Consider the following 20,880-nt stretch of genomic DNA (forward strand, 5'->3'; position numbering starts at 1 on the left):
TTTTGCTAAAAATAATTTGTTGGTCATATTAAGTTAATGATGTTACTAGTTTAAAACTTAAGCACGTGAAATGTTAACTAATAATTAAGGGGAGATCAGCAGTTTCAATTTTATTTTGATTTGCCCAGAATATTCTTTGCTTTATCCTGAACCGAAAAATATACTTTTATATAGTTATTTTTTGTAATTCATCAATAAAAAAATAAAATAACACACTGTGATGGGTTTTCTATGTTGCTTTGTGGGCCAAATTTCACTAATTGGATCGTCTATTCCCCAACATTTGTTATAATATATAAAACTTTTTGTTCTAGTTACATTTTTGTTGGCAACACTGTTTATTCTGTATGTCCTACTGACATTAGTAGGTGCTGATGTAGCAGGGGAATTGTTTACCAGACAAATAAAGTATTGAATTGTGGAATGGTTGAAACTTCATTAGGTTAACTATTAAGGGTAGAATAAAAGATAGTACATCTGACTATGACTTTTAATATAAACATGTTATGCACAGAAGTTTCAGCAACTAATCTTTGGAAGATTGATGTCTTGAGTATAGAGGATCCCATAGGGGTGGAATCACAGCTTTAGAAGCTGAAGAGCACTTCAAAGAAACAATCAATATTCTTGACAACACTATCATGACTGGAAAGATCATCTCCCTTTACCCCATATTTTTGACATAGGACAAAGAAGACTATAATAGGTAACATATAAAATGTTGAAATCTACTAGTTTAGTGACTACATACAATGACGTATTTTCAGGATGATTAGCAGAAGACAGTATTAAAAATGTGATGAGTGAAAATTGGAATGTAGGCCATTTTTGATCTCATAGACCAGTAATTAAATAAAAATGCACTACTCAGATTAGACCTGTGGTTGTAGATCAGTTGCTTTCAAAGAATCACCCCTTCTCTCAAAGCAGTGTCATAAAAAGGCACAAATCTCATTGAATTAATTCCTAATTTTACTGAAATTTAGTTAAGTAAAGAAAGGGATCCTAAAATATATAAAAATGATAGTTTAAAGTTTTTTTTCTTTGATTAAAGAAACTAATATTTTAAAGGAAATTGAAATCCTTAGACTCAATACAATCTTGAGAACCCTAAAATTTTACTATATACATTTTATGACTATAGTCAAGTGGCTATGCAGCTGTATGTTTCCTAGCAGTTTAGCACTTTCGTAACGTATCTGTTCACTTCATTGAGACTAAGTGCTGTGATGCTCTTATAATACAAGTTACCAATGTCAGACTTAAAGAAGCTATGATTGGAAGTCGGTTGGATCACTTTGTTCTAAATGTGATTAAGTTACATTTCGAGGATATACACTTTTGGTCCAATTCTATGTGTGTTTTATCCTGGATAACACAAGAAGAATCTTAGGAAGTTTTTGTTTAAACAGGGTTCAAGAAAAAAGACAGCTTACTGATAAAATACTTTATGGCATCATATCCCTAGTACTTCAAATCCTGCAGATTTAGCCTGTATTCCCCTAACACTTTAGTTAAGTCCAAATGGTTGGAGGGTTCCTGCAACCACTTAAGGCAACCTGATAATGAATGGCCGTCAATTGAAGTTGGACCTGATGAAGACAAAATAAAAAAGGAACTGAAGAAGAACATTATTAGTCACTGAGGATAGAAAAGACATTGATATCTTATGCCATAGATGTTTTAAGTATAGTGCAATGGTTACAATTGTAGGTTGAATTATACACTGTTACAATATTGTAAAGGTGGATTGGATATTGGATGAGTGTCAAGGAAATAAATGTACTAAAGCTTGTACAAGAAGAATTATTTGAAGGTTTAGAAGATAGGAGATTGATTAAACTTAAACTTATATATGATTCAAATGGTCTGATGCAATTTAAGACCAAAATATTGAATAGAAATAACACTGAACAGTTTAGACTTCCAGACTTTTGAACATTTTAAGAGAAAACTATTGGATTATCAAGGGCGGTCAAATTGTTAGATGAGTCATTGGTTCCTGTGTTTGATGTAGAAGGTTTATAGCAAAGCCTTTTGAGGTAGAAACACTTCTTTTACCTGAAAACTGTGTTTGCAATTTTACATTATTTGAAGTGCGGGGAACAGACTTTTTTGGTCCTCTTTTTGTTGAGGGAAGAGAAAAAATGTGAGTTTACATCTTTACTTGTGCCATTTATAGGACAGTACATTTGGATATTGTTTCCTCACTTTCTACTGAAGATTTTGCAATGGCTTTTAGAGGATTTGTTGCTTCCATAATGTACAGTGACAATGGCTCACATTTTTTTAAAACAAATTAGAACAAGATCAAGAAAAATTTCACAGCTGAACATATACAATAGCTCTCTAATCCCCCAACTGGAGCTTTAGTGAAGTGGTTTTTGGGAGAAGCTTATAAGAATTTTGAAAAAAATTCTTCGGGAGGTACTTGGAAATACTTCTTTGTCTCGAGAGGAGTTATACATCATAATAGTGAAAGAAAATCAATCATCTTACGATCCATAACTTACGTTTCAGAAGAGGTGCACAATCCCATCACAGCAATTTCACCTATGAGTTTTTTGCCGGAAACTAAACAATATGGTATTCCAGATTGTGACCAAATTGATTTTTTAATTATGAACAGGAGATTAAAATATAGACTGAGACTGAAGAAAGAGCTGAGAAGAAAACTTAGATCAGAGTATTTGGGACAACTTATTCAATGTAAATCAAAGAAGAAAGAAAATCAGTTACCACAAGAGATTGAAGTTGTCTTGGTTCTGGATAACAGTAAAAACAATCACTGGTCAATTGCAAGGATTAAAAACATTATTAATGGAAAAGATAGTAAATAGATTAGAATCCATTACCTGATATCTGTAGTCTCTTGGGAGGTGGATATTGCCGGCAAACCCATCTTCTGTATGAATAGTTTGGCTGCTGATAACACTTCTCTGCATCTTGTCAAGTCAATGATTAGGTGAGGGCCCCTACCTGCCTCTACGTTCATATCATATTCATGACATACTGCAACAAATTAGTCCAAAAATTATGCTCTCTCTTAGCTTCCTTGCTCCTACAGTTCATTCAATTTTTTAATGCTAGAGTACAAAGAACTACTCATAATTTGTTTTCCATTTATTTATTAAAAATAAATCAATGTGTTAAAATTAATGAGAGTAAAACCAGATTTGGGGATATTAAATACTTTTTATCAGTACCATCGACCTTGTACTGTATTGACTCTCCCCCTTATTCTGTTTGATAAGATCCTTGCACAGGCCACTGGCCCATGAGGATGGACAGAATAAGGCACAAAAAGGGAATCTGCTTCTCTTAAAAAAAACCCCCGGGATGGATAAATGGTATTTTAACCATAGAAATAGAGCTACATGAATTTAGTGCATATGAAAAACTATTTTAATACATATTCAGTGGAGAGCTACACCCTCAGAAGGATGGCCCACAAAGAGTTAGAGGACAGGATTTAATGAGATCATAGGTTGAGTAGCATATCAAATTAAAGGTCTGTATTAATAGAATACAGACCTTTAGCCATAAACCTGACATCAAAAGATTGACCCTAAAATCAATATTGGCTTATTGAAGTTTAAAAACATTGTTAGGGTGACAGAAATTTCAAATACATAATTGAAGGTTCTTATCAGTAAAATACAATTTATGTTTATTTTATTCTTAAAACGCCAGAAGTCAAGTCATGTTCGCATAAGGGATAATTAACGTCATACACCTGATCTCAAAAAGCACAACAATATAACACCTGATTATAAAATTTAAAATGTTGACTTCTTAATGTTTTCAAGTCTCATTTACATTGTAAACTGCATAGATAAAAAACATGATTATAAACCGTCTATCGTTTGTTTAATTTTTGGGTTGGAACTGCCTGGTCTTTTGTGCCTTCTACTGGCAAGTGGCATTCAGAGCCTAAGCAACTGTCAATGAAGCTAGTGTATGATAAGTCAGCCCCCTCTAAAGCACTAGAAATGTTCACAGTCTTCCTCAGGTGGAAGATTTTTAAATACCATCAGTTTTTGCGTGTTGAAGTGACACTTATAATAGGAAAGGAGGTATATCTGTCAATTGCATGCATACATCAACACATCACATACCCTGTTTGATCATAAATTCCATTGTGTATCACATCAATGCAAATCATCTTATCAGTAAGGTCATAGAATGATGTATGAGAAACATCATTTTACGACCTGAAACATCATGCATTATACTCATTGATGTATGAGAAACATTGTTGATTCTAGTAAGTGGATGAATAAGTCAATTGATGTTGTAAGTCACCAATATTTTCCTTAAACTGACATCAGCTATGCTGACTGAGTTGTCTAATCCATTTATGTTGAGGATTCCAACAATACATATACCACTGTTATTTGCAGGAATGGTGACTAAAATGTCAAAGAAAATTCAATGTACTTTATAGTGGAGCGCTTAGAGATCGATATATGCCTATTATGTACAAATTTCAACCTTTTGCAATAGTCAATTTTACAGCTGCTGCTACACAAACAAGCTCTGTACTAAGTTCCTAACAGTTAAAGCTCTCAACTGCATTGGCAGGCTGTTGAATTTATAAATAGCTACACCTGCTTTTCGATAGTTGCTTCTGCCAAATGCAACTACCAATAAGTAGTCAAGGAACCCGGTGTTAGTAACTGTGGATACACTCAGTCTGTGTTCAGTGAGAATGGTAATGTGAGGTCTAGTAAGCATTGACGCAGTGTTAAACTAAGTAACACTGTACAGCATCTTGCTCATTTAAATCAGCGTCTATGAAGAAGGATGAGTCAAGACATTACCTTGGTAATTTAACATAGTGGCTTTTACAAAAGAATATAATGTTTTAAAATGTATAGTTAAGTTTTTAATATTTACAGTAGTTAACATTACAGGTAACATGCATCCTTTGTTTGAAGGTTATTTTTGACGGAAGGATTGTGAAGGAAACAGGATTTTTCCGAACATTTGCCATTGTTCAGTGAAACAAGAAAACAGTAACACTACTTTTCGAGATCTGCAATCTGATCTCTTCTTACATGTATTAGGTTAGTTCTTTACCTGAAGAAGAGATCAGATTACAGATCTCGAAACGTAGTGTTACTTTTCTTGTTTCACTGAACGATGGCAAATGTCCGGAAAAATCCTGTTTCCTTAACATGCATCATTATATGTTGTTCTTTTTGGTACTTTACTTATTTTAGACTGCCATAAGCTGATGATTTCTAGACAGTATTATTAAAAAGAATGTTATTTAAGTTCATTTGTATATGTGTAAATACAATTACTTTCTAATTGTGGTTCATAAGTAATTAGTTACATTCATATTTACTTAATTTAATAGTTATGGCTTGTTATTATTGTTTCCTACTTCATTGCATTTTTAAGCTTTTAATCTATTTGGTGTGTTATTTACTGAGTATTTTTGCCATTTTGCACTGTTTATTTTTATGTATGCATTCTTTTTGTATATAAATGGTGATTGCCATTGATATGTATGAATAGAATATGAAGTTCTGAAACCCTTACTGCAATAATGTCAATGATTTAAAAATTAATATGTCCATATATAAACACCTTACAATACTATATATATATATATATATATATAATTTCAATAAACCTTGAGTCGCAAAAAGTACTTGCTCCGCCGGGACTCGAACCCGGATCTCTCACTTGTCGGGTGAATGTGCTACCATTACATCACAGAGCCCTCACTTTTTATGATTCAATTATTTTGTATTTGGCCGTTTCTTTCACATATGTGTTTAAATACCCAAACTAACATATGGTCGGAAGACCAAATACCTGTCAAATGACTTCTATTTACATTCATTAAATTTGTATAAGTGGCAATAGCCTAATTTAATTTCAATAAACATGGAATCGCAAAAAGTACTTGCTCCGCCGGGACTCGAACCCGGATCTCTCACTTGTCGGGTGAATGTGCTACCATTACACCACAGAGCCCTCACTTTTTATGATTAAATTATTTTGTATTTGGCTGTTTCTTTCGCATATGTGTTTCAATAACCAATATATATATATATATATATATATATATATATATATATATATACATATATATATACATATATATATACAGGGTGTATATTATGTCTGGAAAAACCCAAATATATCCTTTATAATTTAAATATAAATTTGAAACCTCTTACAATCGTGATAGAGATTGGGCATCTACTTTTGGAACAATGTTTTGTTATGTCACACCAACGGGGGACGTCCTGCCGAGGGTATCGTGAATATTCTTAATGGAAGCCTATACCTTGTGATACATAATTTTAAAGGTAATAGCTTACTGAATTGAATGCCACAAAACGCATCACAAAGGAATTATTCTATCACAAAATAGAGCATTTTTAGTATTGAAAATTTACTGATGTTCAACAATGTAATTTTAACATGGTTCTTGCCACAAAATGTGTTACACTAATTTTTTAGCATTTTTTTAAATGTTCAATTAAATAAAACAAAAATTTCATTTTAAGCTGGTTCTATTAGCACAAATTTTGCCAGTTTTTATTACAGTACAAATTATGGAAATACTTATGTTATTGATTTCTTATTACAAATAAAAAATAATGTATGCTGTTAGAAAAGTCTTACAACAAACGTTTTACCTGCATTTGGTGTCAAAGCAATTGGTTCGAACTGTGTTCCTTCTACGGTTTGACAATGAGCCAATCTTGTGTAAAATGATTCGACAGAGTTGCCTAACATTTCTTCAGTTATCAAAGCAATCTCCTCTATAATCCTGTTTCTTAGGTCTTCCAAATTATGAGGCTTTCTTCTATAAACATTGGATTTTAAATGACCCCATAGGAAATAATCGATTGGTGACAAATCCGGAGATCTTGGAGGCCATTCGATTTCTCCTCTTCGGCCAATCCATTTATGAGGAAACCTTAAATCCAAATACTCTCTTACCTGTCTCCCATAATGGGGTGGGAGCACCATCCTGCTGAAACCATACATTATCAAAGTATTCTCCTGATGCAATTTGAATAGCTGGGATTATTTCATTTTGGAGCATATTGTAGTAAAGTTCGGCATTTAAATTTCCATTGATGAAAAAAGGTCCAACAATTTTGTTACCTAAAATTCCACACCATACGTTCAGTTTTTGTGGTTGCTGTGAATGGGGACTCAGTAATCCAATGTGGGTTTTCACTAGCCCAGTAACGGCAATTGTGAATGTTAACATTGCCATTTAGGAAAAAAAGTTGCCTCATCAGAAAATAGTATGTTGGTCAGAAAATCTCTATTGTCATCACATTTGCGCATCACAAGTTCACAAAACTCAAACTCTTCTGTCGTAATCATCCTCACTTAACTGTTGGACTAAATGAACTTTAAATGGTTTGTATTTATTAATTTTCAAAATCTTACTCACAGACATAGGGTTGCATATCATGTTTGCTGTGCAGCTTTTCTGATGCGATGTATGTGGGTCTTCAATAAATGTTTGCAAAACATCTAGTGCATGTTCTTCATCTGTTGCAGATTGTATCCTACCCGACTTTGGCCGATTACGTACACTCCCTGTCATTTCAAAACGCTCAATAGTTTTTGATATTGTTGAAACACTTATGGGATTCCTTTCTGGGAAGTGTCATTAAACAAATTACAAACTTCCCGATAAGATCTTTGACGATCGCCATATCCTCGCATCATCAACAGAGTAATTCGTCTCTTTCAGACAATTCCATTAAAATGCCAAATAAAAACTGAACTACTGTAATTAGATAACTTGTTGACAGCAATGCTTCAGAGACACTGATTAACTCGACAGGAATGATATGACCTTTGTCCATTTGTAATTCCCAAGCTTAGACCTGTCTAGTGAAAGCTCCATGCTCAACAAACTGAAACCTGTAGACCAGATGATTAATAACACAATAATGTTTCTCATAGGCTAGTGACCTTTGTCTCTTTAAACCTTCCTGCTGACTGGAAAACACCAAGTACAGATTCATAAGTAATCAGAGAAAGTGACTCATAAGTTTTATATTCATTGTAATAAAAACTGGTAAATTTGTACTAATGAAACCAGCTTAAAAATAAATTGTTTATTTTATTTTAATTGAAACATTTAAAAAATGCTAAAAAAATTAGTGTAACACATTTTGTGGCAAGAACCATGTTAAAATTACATTGTTGAACATCAGTAAATTTTCAATACTAAAAATGCTCTATTTTCTGATAGAATAATTCCTTTGAGATGCAGGTTTGTGGCATTCAATTCAGTAAGCTATTACCTTTAAAATTATGTATCACAAGGTATAGGCTTCCATTAAGAATATTCACGATACCCCTCGGCAGGACGTCCCCCGTTGGTGTGACATAACAAAACATTGTTCCAAAAAGTAGATGCCCCAATCTCTATCACGATTGTAAGAGGTTTCAAATTATATTTAAATTATTAAAGGATATATTTGGGTGTTTCCAGACATAATATACACCCTGTATATATATACTGTATGCAGAAAATAAATGCTCAGAGGCTTCTTTAAACAATAGAAGAAAAAGACTTCCTATAAATCCTTTAATATTTCGACTTTTATGTCGTTTTCAAAAAGGTACACACAAAAAGTGTATATCTTATCATATACACTTTTTGTAACTTTTTTGAAAACGACATGAAAGTCGAAATATTAAAGGATTTATATGAAGTCTTTTTCTTCTATTATATATATATATATATATATATATATATATATATATATATATATTATATATATTATATATATAAAACCTTATTTTAAAAAGTTGCTGAAAAAAAGTCTACCCTTCACTTCCTCCCCTCCCACTTACAGTGGAGTGCAATGTCTTGTGATAAACTGTGTCTGGAGCTAAACGCTTTAAATCTGTTGATTTAACTCAACATTAACATGATAAACGACCTCCTGCGCTTGCTATCTTATTAAAATATTTATCATTAATCAAGATAAGAGCTACAATGAAGGTCTTGACTACATGTATTATAGTTGGATAGTTATTACACAGTAGTTTAACAAGATGACTGTGGCACTACAGTGTGCATGCTGTCTTATTAGAATACCTATCATCACTCATGATAGTGCTGCAGTGAAGGTGTAAACCAAGTACTCTCTCACATTAACACTGCTATTTAATTATATTAACACTAAAGGGTATACAAGCTCATGAGCCCACAAGGAATAGCCACCATTGAGAAAAGTGCAACATCCAAATACAAGCACCTACCAGTCTTGTAGAAGGTGTTGCCATCACAGTCGGAACTGTCAACGACGATGATGTTGTCCAGCTTCACCTCCAGACGACTGTTGCGACTAATGTATTCCAGTGCTGCTGCTGTTGACTCGCCTGCCAGTAGATTCTCTTTCTCATTTAGAATTACTGGTATGTAAAAATAACTAATAAACTCAAGTCAAGTAATAGTGAATAAAATGACACACTATTTTCAGCTTTTACTACGTTTATTATTGCAAATTTTTGATCAAATGTATTTTACTACTACTCATTTTTTCTGCAGAAACAGCATTGAGCTGTATTCTGAATTTAAAGAAGCTTTTGACACAGCCCACAAGAATATTTGAGTTCCAACATTTAACATTGAAAAAAAAAATGGAAAATGTCTCCCAAGTGATCTGATCAGTTTATAAACAAATGTAGTACCTCAAGAAACTACACAAAGGAAAATAATCAGTCATTTCAAAACATTGCTGATAAAACATAGTGCTTGTACACTAAAAACAACATTAAATGTTAAGAAAATGTGTTTTTTTATACAGATGAAATTTAAGTAATGACACATAGATGAAATTTAAGTAATGACACATATGTATGTGCCTCATGACTTAAATAGAAAAAAAAATAATTTTCATGAACATGTTGAGGGAGAACTATAAATGCAACCCCTTTTTCGATACTCTGACTAAACTTTGACTTGCAATAGAGAATAAGTGACAAGACCTATTGAAATCTGGTAGTTCTCTTGTTGCATGACAATGCCAGACCCCACTCTGCCATCAAAACCCAAAATCAGATCATCATTTAGTTGGCAACAGATTAACCATCCGCTTTACAACCGGACTTGGTGCCAAGCGTTTCAACACTGATGACGAGGTGAAAGAAGCAGTTAAAGATTGATTATCCTCACAGGCAGTAGATTTCTATGACATCAACATTCAAAAGCTTATAGAACATTGCGACAAATGTTTATAACAAAAATAGAAACTAGTTAAAAAAAGAAAGATGTCAGTAATTATTTGATTAGTAACAAGTTTTTTTTTCATCTCTTGTTGTTTATTTTTTAAGGAAATCAAATCTTACTTAAATAGAAAAATTAAAGAATTTTAATGGGTTGAAGGGAGAACTCTTTTTGCTTTTCAAATTCTTGATGTCCAAGAATGATACATTTTGATGCACATGTCTAATGCTCACAACAGACAAATAAAAGATCTTTCTTGCAGATCACCCACTATTATAAAGGTTGAAATAGAGTCAGGGTTCATAGAAGAACTACTAGAATGTTACTCGTATATATTTCTTTTTCAACTTACTGATATGTTAAAAAAATTAAATTTGACACAATTTGCCTTATGACTACAATAGAAAAAACAGATTTTTCATGGAGATCAATCACCTATTGGGGTTGAACTAGTGTTACAACCCCTTGAGAAAATATATATTTGTTTCTACAACTTCCTAATGTTTTACAACAATGCCACGACATGGTGCCTTATGCTCTCAACAGAATAAAAGGTTTTTCATGCAGACAACCACCCACAGGGGTTGAAAGGAATTTTATTTTTATTTTTCCAACATTCCAAAGTCCCAGAAAGATGAACTTGGACAAAAAGGTACCTCATGATTAAAATATATTTTCATGGAGATCTCTCACCCATTAAGATCGAAATAGTGTTATGACCCGTAGAGGAAAAACATTTTTGTTTTTCAACTTCCTGATATCCTAAAACAATTATATTTGACATGCATGTGCCATAAGCTTTTAACAAAAATAGGAAAGATTTTTGATGCAGATCAAACACGTATAGGGGAGCCTGATGTCCTAGAAAGCTGAAATTTTATACATGTGTATATTATGCTCTGCCCTCAATAGACTGCCGGTACCAGACATACCTTCAGACACCATACCAAACAGATAGGAAGGTTTGAAGTAGCTGTTTATTAATAAAAGTAGAATTCTCAGACCAATGTATGTATACACTTTGTACACATTGATTGTATACTAGATTGGGACAACAAGGCAAACACTTCTATGGCACCGAGAATAACTTAGACCAGACGATTACAAGGACTGAAAGTAGACACTTTTTGACTAAAGTGGGCTTCTCAGCTTCCTGGAAATATATATATATATATATATATATATATATATATATATATATATATATATATATATATATATATATATATATATATATATTCCATTGATGTCTTATATTCTACAGGGTGACTGGCTCTTGGTGTGAAAAAATAAATCTGGTAATATAGACTTAGGACAGTAAGAAACTATTATTTAAAAATGTTTATCTAAAAAATCTTGTTTGTACCGATTTTTTTTCCTTTTTTCAGAAAATTTTTCTAATTATTTAAAAAACAAACAGCATTTTTCTCTTTTTACTTTGTAAATAATTTTTTTATTGGTGCTTTTTGAAAGTTCATAAAATTTCAATTTAAAAAGACCATAATAAGTAATTCACATAACTTTATGTGATACTTATTACCAATAAAAGTAAGAGAATTTAAATTTCTTTTAAAATTAAAAAAAAATTAAAACAATATTCTGAGCAAATTTAAGTGAGATTCAATTGTCAAATTTCACAAAAACTTGTCCATTTAAAAAGCTACTATTTGACATAAAAAAGTATTTATTTCTGTTTCAAATAGCTGGAGAAAAGTGAAGTTGAATGTGGAAAAACATAGAGGTTTTAATAATAAACAAATAAAATCATATTTTATTTTTCCATTCACCATACTAGGATAGTTAGTAATAGTGATTTTTTTCTGGAAGGCAGTGTGTACATCAAAGTTTACTACCAATAAAATAGCTGCACCACATTCCTGCATTATCTTATCAGTTGTCCTATCATTAGGTTATGATAAGATTTTCTTCTGGTAATTCCTTGAAGTTATGCGATTGAAGAATGCTGCAACAACATGCCTAGGTGTATACACTGCTGAATGCATATCTTGTACTTCCAAACTAGTCTAGTGAAGATATTATGGACCGATGAGTCTTTGTTTACCAGAGAAGGCATATTTAATACGCACAATCTGCATTTATGGGCAGAACAAAATCCTAAAGCTAGCAGGGAAAGATCATTCCAAACACGTTTAAAAATTAATGTTTGGGCTGGTCTGTTAGGGGACCAACTGATAGGACTACACTTTTTTGAAGAAAGCTTAACCGGAGAAAGTTACTTGGAGTTCTTTCAGCACAACCTTCCAGGTTTTTTAGATGGAATTGACAACATTCAAAGAGACGAGGTAATTTACCAACAGGACGGCGCTCCCACCACTTCAGCAATGCAGTACATGAGTGGTTGACATTGAACTATCCAACATGGTTAGGACGGAGTGGGTCTGTGGCTTGGCCGGCAAGGTCTCCGGACCTAACCCCTATGGACTTTTTTGTCTGAGGATTCATGAAAGATGAAGTATACTCCACACCAGTAAACTCAGAACCAGAACTAAGAGGAAGAATATTAGCAGCATTTGAGAAACTTCGTCAAACCTTATCTTTCAAAGTTACAGTTTGAGCGATGAGGAAAAGAGCAAGAGCATGTACTAAGAAACAAGGCAGGCAGTTTGAAAATGATATGTGAAATTTTAAAACTGTGTGAGGATTTTCTCTTTTATCATTACTAGCTGAACAACAAATGTTTCTCCATTTTACTCATAATCATAATAAAATGTGTGGTTTTTAGTGTATTTATAATTTTAATACCAACTTGTATTAGTGTTGTTTGTTTGTTACAAACCTCTATGTTTTTCCACATTAAACTTCACTTTTCTCCAGCTATTTGAAACAGAAATAAATACTTTTTTATGTTAAATAGTAGTTTATTAAATGGACAAGTTTTTGTGAAATTTGACAATTGAATCTCACTTAAATTTGCTCAGAATATTGGTTTACATTTTTTTTTATTTTAAAAGAAATTTCAATTTTCTTACTTTTATTGGTAATAAGTATCACATAAAGTTATGTGAATTACTTTTTATGGTCTTATTTTAATTGAAATGTTATGAACTTTTAGAAAGCACCAATAAAATATTATTTACAAAGTAAAAATAGGAGAAAAATGTTTTTTTACAAAATTTTTGTAAAAAATGAAAAAAATCGCTACTAACAGGATTTTTTAGATATAAATGTTTAAATAATAGTTTCTTACTGCCCTAAGTCTATATTATTACCAGATTTATTTTATCACACCAAGAGCCAGTCACCCTGTATTTATATCTCTTGAAAATGTCTTAATATCTGAAAATATATATAAATATCTGGAATATATATATATATATATATATATATATATATATATATATATATATTATTAATCTGGAATTTATTGATTCAAACCAGAACTGTGTTTTGATGATGTAAACTTGAAATAAGAATCAGTGGAAAATTTGAAACCTATTAAACATGAACTCTGAAATAATATGTATCCTAAACATGTCTACTTCTGATTCAAAGTTATCATAGGGCTTCATCATATGACATCGTAAGTGCTTTTACTAAGGTTTCTACGGGCATAGTATTCCTCCACTGTGGACTTCTCATTATACTGAACAGTCTACATACTCCACAGTCTCATTATACTGAAATGGATCAGAAGATTGGAATATTTCCAGTGACCATCACTTATCTAAGGAGTGTTTATTATGCCATTTAAAAAGAAGATACCAATGACATACCTGTTATTCAATAGGAAATTACATGTAAGACCACAGGTAAATGCTAGTAATCTATTTGTACATGAAGCAGAATACCACTAATTGATATCACTAAGTAAATTTATTAGAATAATAATGAAATTTTAATCTCTTCAAATTAAAAGCCCAAAAATGTTCTTACTTATAAGCTCTGGTACGGTGATATTTCGTACTAATTCTGACAATAATACAAATTATCATATCTATATTCTGCCATACTTAATAAAGAATCTTATAATTTTTAAATGTGAATACTTACTTATATTAAAAGTATTTGCAGATATTTCCAGGATGGATATTGTGAACAGGGTGTGAGTTAACCACAGTAGCATGGCAAGTACCTTTAAACATAAAAATATACATTTCTTGAACTAGAAGTAATGTTATTGTTCTATATACAAAACTTATTAAAACACAATTGTAATTCATAAACATTGGTTTAGAAAGCGAACATTCAACTTCATCGCCAAGTTGGAAAACATAAGACGTTATTTATTATTGCCTTACATTTCGATCTTTTTTAAATTTATATTTACTTCCAATAAAAAAGTGAAGGAAAGAAAAGAATATTGTTTTTTGCAAAAAAAGAGATTTTTAAGTTGAGTTAAAAACTTACATTTAATTTCCTGATTGTGATTTCCTACTCATTAATACTGAGTTTTAATGTCTACTGCAATAATAAGGTTTACGAGGGTGGTCTGAAAAGTTTACAACCTTAAAATGAAGATGGCAGCACTGTTAGGCTGTTTGGTTGTTTCTTGCTTTATCGTGATGTCCCTATCACATTTTTGCATTTTGAGAATAAGAAAAGTTGCAAAGGGTCAGATCTGGCAAATAAGGAGGATGATCTAGGATGGCGATTGAATTTTTTGCCAGAAACTGGCCAACAATCAATGCTGAATCTGCAGGTGCATTGTCATGGAAAAGAATCCATCCATCGTCTGGAGTCCAACTTGGTTACACACTATCTCTCAAATGCTTGAGAACTGTGAGGTAGAACTCAGCATTTACTGTTCGTTCTTCAGGAAGAAGTTCATGATGACACACCTTCGACATTAAAAAAAACCAGAAGCATGACTTTGATTTTTAATCGGATATTGATTTCCACTCCTTACTTTGCGATTTTAGTTCAATATCATACTCGTAAAACTATGATTCGTCACCAGAGATGCCCTATTGAAAAACCCAGCATTGTTTTCAAGTGAATTTTTCCAGTTGCTAACATTCATGTCTTTTCAAAGTTTAATCTGGCATCAGTAGCTTGGGGACGATTTTTGAACACATTTATTTAGAACCCAAATGTTTGGTTAAAACAGCGTGCATTGTTGATTTTCCTAGATTCACTTCATCAGCTATCATTCAGACAGATTTCTGATGATTGGTAAGGATAAGAGACTGTGCACATGATCAATGTTGTCATCAACACAGGTAGTAAGTTGCAGGTCGTCTCTGCCTCGCATCATCCATGGTGTCTTGACCAATGGCTTAAACGCTCAATCCACATAAAAACATATGTTTTCTTCAGAGCACTATCACCGTAAACAGCTCTCAACATTTCAGTAATTTCTTGATAACTTCACAATAAACCTGATATTGATTCGTTGCTCGGTTATTTTGTCAATTTCCAGTAAAAACAAGGCGGGACTATAGTCCATGTCATGAGCACTAGCTTACACAAGTTCATGTATACAAGACATTGTACCTTAAAACTTTTTGTCTTATTTTAAACATAATAAATTATGCATTGAAAAATGTATATGATCTAATAAAAAAATGATTTTTACCATAAGGCTTTTCTTTTTAGAAAGCATTTTTACCAACTGTAATGATGTCTCAAAAAAAATTCTTTCTTCTAAAAATGTTTCTAAAACTGTTTGGGACATTATTAACAATACAAAATAAAGCTCACAAACAGATCAAAATTAAAATTGGAGATACCTTGGTGCAGGATGAAGCTGGGATCGCCCATGAGTTTAATAGATTTTTTGCGTCTGTTGCTTGTGGGCGAGGTCCTCGACCCGTCAGAGCCCCAGGTTAATCACGCGGCGAAGACGTAGTCCAGTAGAATCAAATGATACTGGCACCTGTACTTGAGGAAGAGTTGGAAAAAATTATTCAGCAGCTCCCGGCCAAAAAAATCAACCGATCTAAATTTATTGTCCATGTGGATCTTGAAAAAAATGTGCCAAGCATATTGTGAGCCCTCTGACTCAATTGGTAAAATCTGTCTTTTCAAACAGGAGTTTTCCCCTCCCTCCTGAAAAAATGCTAAAGTACACCCCATTTTCAAAAAAGATGACCTATGCTCCCTTAACAATTATCGGCCTGTCTCTATTTTGCCAACTGTGAGCAAGATTTTCGAAAAAAACAATTTTTGACAAGAATGCTTTGTTTTCTTAGCAAACACAACCCAGCTCTCTGAAGACCAATTTGGCTTCAGAAAGGGAAAATCGACGGTAGACGCTGTGGTGAGTCTGGTCGAAATGGTTGTAGAGGGGTTTAGAGCGTCGGAATCCCACCATAAGTGTGTTTCTCGACTTATCCAAAGCATTCGACTGTGTTGACCATAATACACTTCTTGACAAACTTGAATCTCATGGCATTCGAGGTGTGCCCCTGCTGTGGATTAAATCATTTCTAAGCCATAGAACACAGACTGTCCAAAATTACAAATACCTTCAAGTCCATTGAATTTGAGATATGGAGTTCCCCAAGGCTCCATCCTCAGTCCAATCCTTTTTTCTGGTCTATATCAATGACATCGAGTCATCACTTCTGTACGGAATCTCATGCAGTATGCTGATGGACACGACTCTCTGTTTTATCGATAAATCAAAAGAAGTTTTGGAACAAAAAGCTTTTGTTGACCTTAACAATTGCGTCCAACACTTTCATAGCCTCAATCTCACAACAATTCCACAAAATCTAATTTCTGAATTTCGCCCTGCGACCAATGGACGTTGGGTGTGGGCCCTTCCGTCATGCTGGGAGATTCCACATTAGAAGAAGTTTACTCCTCCAAATTCCTTGGTATATACCTTGATCGAGGTTTGACATGGAATGTTCACATTGATTCAGTTTGTTCAAAATTAGCATCTGGCGTTTATGTTTTAAAGATCTTTAGCCAAATACTGCCCAAGTCAGGTTCTGATGGCGGCGTATTACGGCCTGATTTTACCCCACATCTTTCCTACGGAGTGATTTTGTGGGGAGCTTGTTCAAAAACAATCAAATTTTGAGAGTTTTCAGGCTTCAAAAGAAAGCGATTAGAACAATCGCCAACATAAAACTTCAGAGAGTCGTGTAGACCAGCTTTCAAAAAATTGCAGCTGTTGACCCTGCCATGTCTCTATATCTTGGAGGCAGTTTTATTCTGTAAGTCAAAATGTGCCCTGACTAGGGGCCGTGACGTGCGATGAATATGAAACGAGGAGGCAGAGACAACTACCGTACTGGGCGGCACAGAACGGTGGTTTTATGAAACACCTGCCCTCGCAGGCAGGTGTCCGTTTCATCAACAGTTTGCCGGATTCCATGAAAAACGTACAAACGCCCAAGGCGTTTAAAAAACTCGTCTGAAGCGCTTTTTAGCGTCTAAAGCATTCTATAGCGTCGACGAGTTTTTTGAATTATAGTTGGGAGACCTCCAATCTAGAAGACTGACACTGGCGTTGGCAGTGGAGAGAATTGGCGAGTAAGTGGTATGGATGAATGTAACGATTGTATGTCTGAATGTGGTATTGTGAACGAATGTAAAAATTATAGATTTATTCGGTATGACTTTTGCCACATAATTGTAATATTATCAACGGCAATAAAAAGACTTGACTTTGACTTTGACCAAGAAAAAGAAAAAAAAAAATTGAGTATGAACTGAATTACCTATTTTTAAAAGTAGACTATGGTAGTTCTTAATGTTTTCATGTTGTAGAGCATTAAAGCCAATCCAAAATCATACAAAAAATCTAGTACAGTATTTTGTAAATATAAAGTAAAAACAAAATATTTTTTCAATTCTCTATGTGGCGTAGTATTTTTAATAAAATCACAGGGTTTTAGTAAAAATAGTTTTAGTAACTTTATTTATCAAAATAAATAAATAGTTATCGTTTTATTGTGATCCCTACAATATTGTGTACATGCAATTATATTGAGTATACAAATTTTATTTTAATAGGAACATCAATTTTAATACTCAATGAAAAAATAAAAATTGAAGTTTCAGCTGAAATAACTATGAGAAAAAGTAGTTCTACTTAAATTTTTAATGCTTTCTTGTTGAAAAGTCAAAACAATACAATCCAAATTAGTTTACTAAACATTATATATTTATAAATTTTGTAGTCCAAACTAATTTTTAAAACAACGTTGGAAAAAGTTTGAGATGTTTTTAGTAGCGTTTCACATACAGTACAAGAGCAAACTACAAACCAAAATGGCTAATCCTGACATTGTATAGCTATTTCAATGGTTTCATCCAATATCATAAATGCTTAAATTATTTTAAAGTATTATTCCAAAAAAATTGTTACCTGACTTTAACACTTCTCACACAATAACAGCAGAGGTCGCAAACATGTTCTTCGGCACTCTAGAGCATTTTTACCAGATGGCACACAAAGAACAACGCACTTAACAGACCTTGAGCTCTAAAACAAAGTAAACTCAACAGTGTAACAGAGCAAACACTATACGTAGCGAGTTGTTTAAATGCCAACTAGGTGCCAGTTGATCATATCTAGCAGTTGTTTCAACTCTTGTTCTATGTTTCTTATCGTAATTAAATATAAAGTACTACACAAATTACACGATTCTGTTGTAGGATAATCAGAAATAAAACATCTTTATTAAACAATATAATTTCACGTAAAAAGGAATAATTAGGTTTAAAATAACAATCGGCGACAGCGATCCCTAGCCCGGCACTTTCAGCACAATAGACATTGACGACGGATCATCGGCCTGGCACTTTTAGTAAGGTTGCCTAGCAATGAAAAATCATTGCCGTGGCATCCCAAGGGTTCAGAAGCTACCATTTTTAAAACAGAGCTTATACAAATTTATTTCATATGGTATTGTCTTTAGGTTGTAAAGCTATATACCAAATTTTAACGGATTACTACAGGTTCTCAATTTAAACATAGTTTAGGAGGAAACAAATTGCAGACGTTCAGGTAATTATTGAGTTTTCATACGTCTCAATGTGATATTTAAATTTGTCTTTAGTCCAGGAATAATACTAAAAAGGTTTGATAAACAGTTCTGGATCATCCTGATATCTTTTTTATACTATACTTATGTATTTATAAAAAATTGTATTTCCCCTATTGAAACATTAGTCAATTCAAAGTATGAACAACAAATGTTGTAGTAAAAGGGTTAATAATTTGATTGATATAATCTTTGCAGCAGGGGTTTGTAAATGAAAAGGCCACTAATGTTGAAGCTCGACATAGTCTGGGCTCCACAGTCAGGGAGGATAAAAATGTAAAAATCAAGTTTATAAAAAATATATATATATTAACCAAGATATACAGGCTAAAAATAATGCAAAATTAAATTCTACTTGAATAAGTATGTTATACACTATAAATTAATGTTGTTCTTGCCCTAACAAGCAATTTGAATTAAAATAGTAATAATAAATCTCAATAAAAACTATTTTGGTTATTTGAACATGATTCTTGTGCAACTAAATTTCCATATTACAAATTTTGGTCGAGTACCACAAAAATCCATCCAGGGTCCTCATCTTGACAACTACTGCTTTAAAGAAAATTTAGAACATTAAGGGGCACTCTGTTTATGTACGAGTACCACTTCAGACATTTTGTTGTATTTTTACTTACAAAAATTAATACTTTTACATTTTAAAATTAGAATATAAATCCATTTGTATGTAATGTCTCTTCTGGATTAATAATGGTTTTAAAATTATATACAAGATTCAGCTTTGCATACCATAATTTTGACTTGTTATAAGATTAATTTAAGTTTTTCAAACAGATTCTTTTCCCTCCATTATACATTTTTGAATGAAATCTGTAATAGACTCACCTAGGATACACTTAAGACATGTATCCAGAACTCAGGAGAGTAGTTGTAAGTTTAACAGGACCGATACACAATATTTCAGAATTAATCTTTTTTTACTCATACTAACACTGATAGGAGGCATTGACAATAAGATTTAAATTTGTTGAGCAGATGTGTATCCATGAATTTAAAACCCTCTAAGGACCGGCCTGGCCCAGCCCAGCCCGAACCGGTCGCAGTTGGCAGGTGTCCATTTGATTGTAAACATTTTGACAGAGTATAAAAGGCCAGTCCGAGCTGGGCTGGGCCGGACCGGTCGCAGTGGGCGCCGTGCTTTAGTCAATTCTCTAGCGGTGTAGAATCAGCAAAATACATGTATAAAGAGAAAGCATGAACTGTATTCTGCAATTATTTTTCAGAAACTTTAATAAATATATGGAAATATTTGCAACTGTAGTTGTTAATTTGGCTCAATACATGACTTAGTCCATCGTAACAAGTCAAAATTTTATATCAAATCTAATTATAGTTAAAATAGAATAATTACTCCAACTTATCTGAACAAGCTTGCTTTCATTTAGATTTTTACCTGATGAAAGTGTTCTTAACTCCAACCATGCACTTGGTGTGACACGGCCGCCAGCAGTCAATAGGTTGGGGGTAATGTCAGTTCTGTATGGGTAAGCAAACACTGCTTCGTTCTTGAGTGTTTACAAAACACTGACATCTGGATTGATATTGGAAAATTTTGTATTTAGAAAATGAAACCTGTCTGCACATTGATAGAAAAATGAATACTGATCACTATGGTAAGATAAAGTAATTTAATTATTTTATTTATTCAAGAACCTGATGTAC

The 20,880-nt window shown here is 32.9% G+C and overlaps 1 protein-coding gene and 1 non-coding gene across 2 annotated transcripts in view; both read right to left on the bottom strand.

Moving 5' to 3' along the window:
• Positions 1–18,696, bottom strand: part of LOC124371678 (ionotropic receptor 25a-like) — a 48,183-nt gene extending 29,487 nt beyond the window's left edge. The window contains exons 1-4 of the mRNA XM_046830018.1: positions 18,519–18,696; positions 14,246–14,327; positions 9,268–9,420; positions 2,856–3,012 (exon numbers count right to left, since the gene is read on the bottom strand). Coding sequence (XP_046685974.1) covers positions 2,856–3,012; positions 9,268–9,420; positions 14,246–14,318 — 383 coding nt within the window. The 5' untranslated portion in view covers positions 14,319–14,327; positions 18,519–18,696. The remainder of the gene's footprint in view (positions 1–2,855; positions 3,013–9,267; positions 9,421–14,245; positions 14,328–18,518) is intronic.
• Positions 5,921–5,991, bottom strand: Trnav-gac. The gene has a single exon. It is a non-coding gene; the product is annotated as a tRNA-Val (tRNA).
• Positions 18,697–20,880: the final 2,184 nt, after the last annotated feature.

The sequence above is a fragment of the Homalodisca vitripennis genome, chromosome 1 (assembly GCF_021130785.1).
Source record: "Homalodisca vitripennis isolate AUS2020 chromosome 1, UT_GWSS_2.1, whole genome shotgun sequence".
In the NCBI taxonomy this organism is placed as follows: Eukaryota; Metazoa; Arthropoda; class Insecta; order Hemiptera; family Cicadellidae; genus Homalodisca; species Homalodisca vitripennis.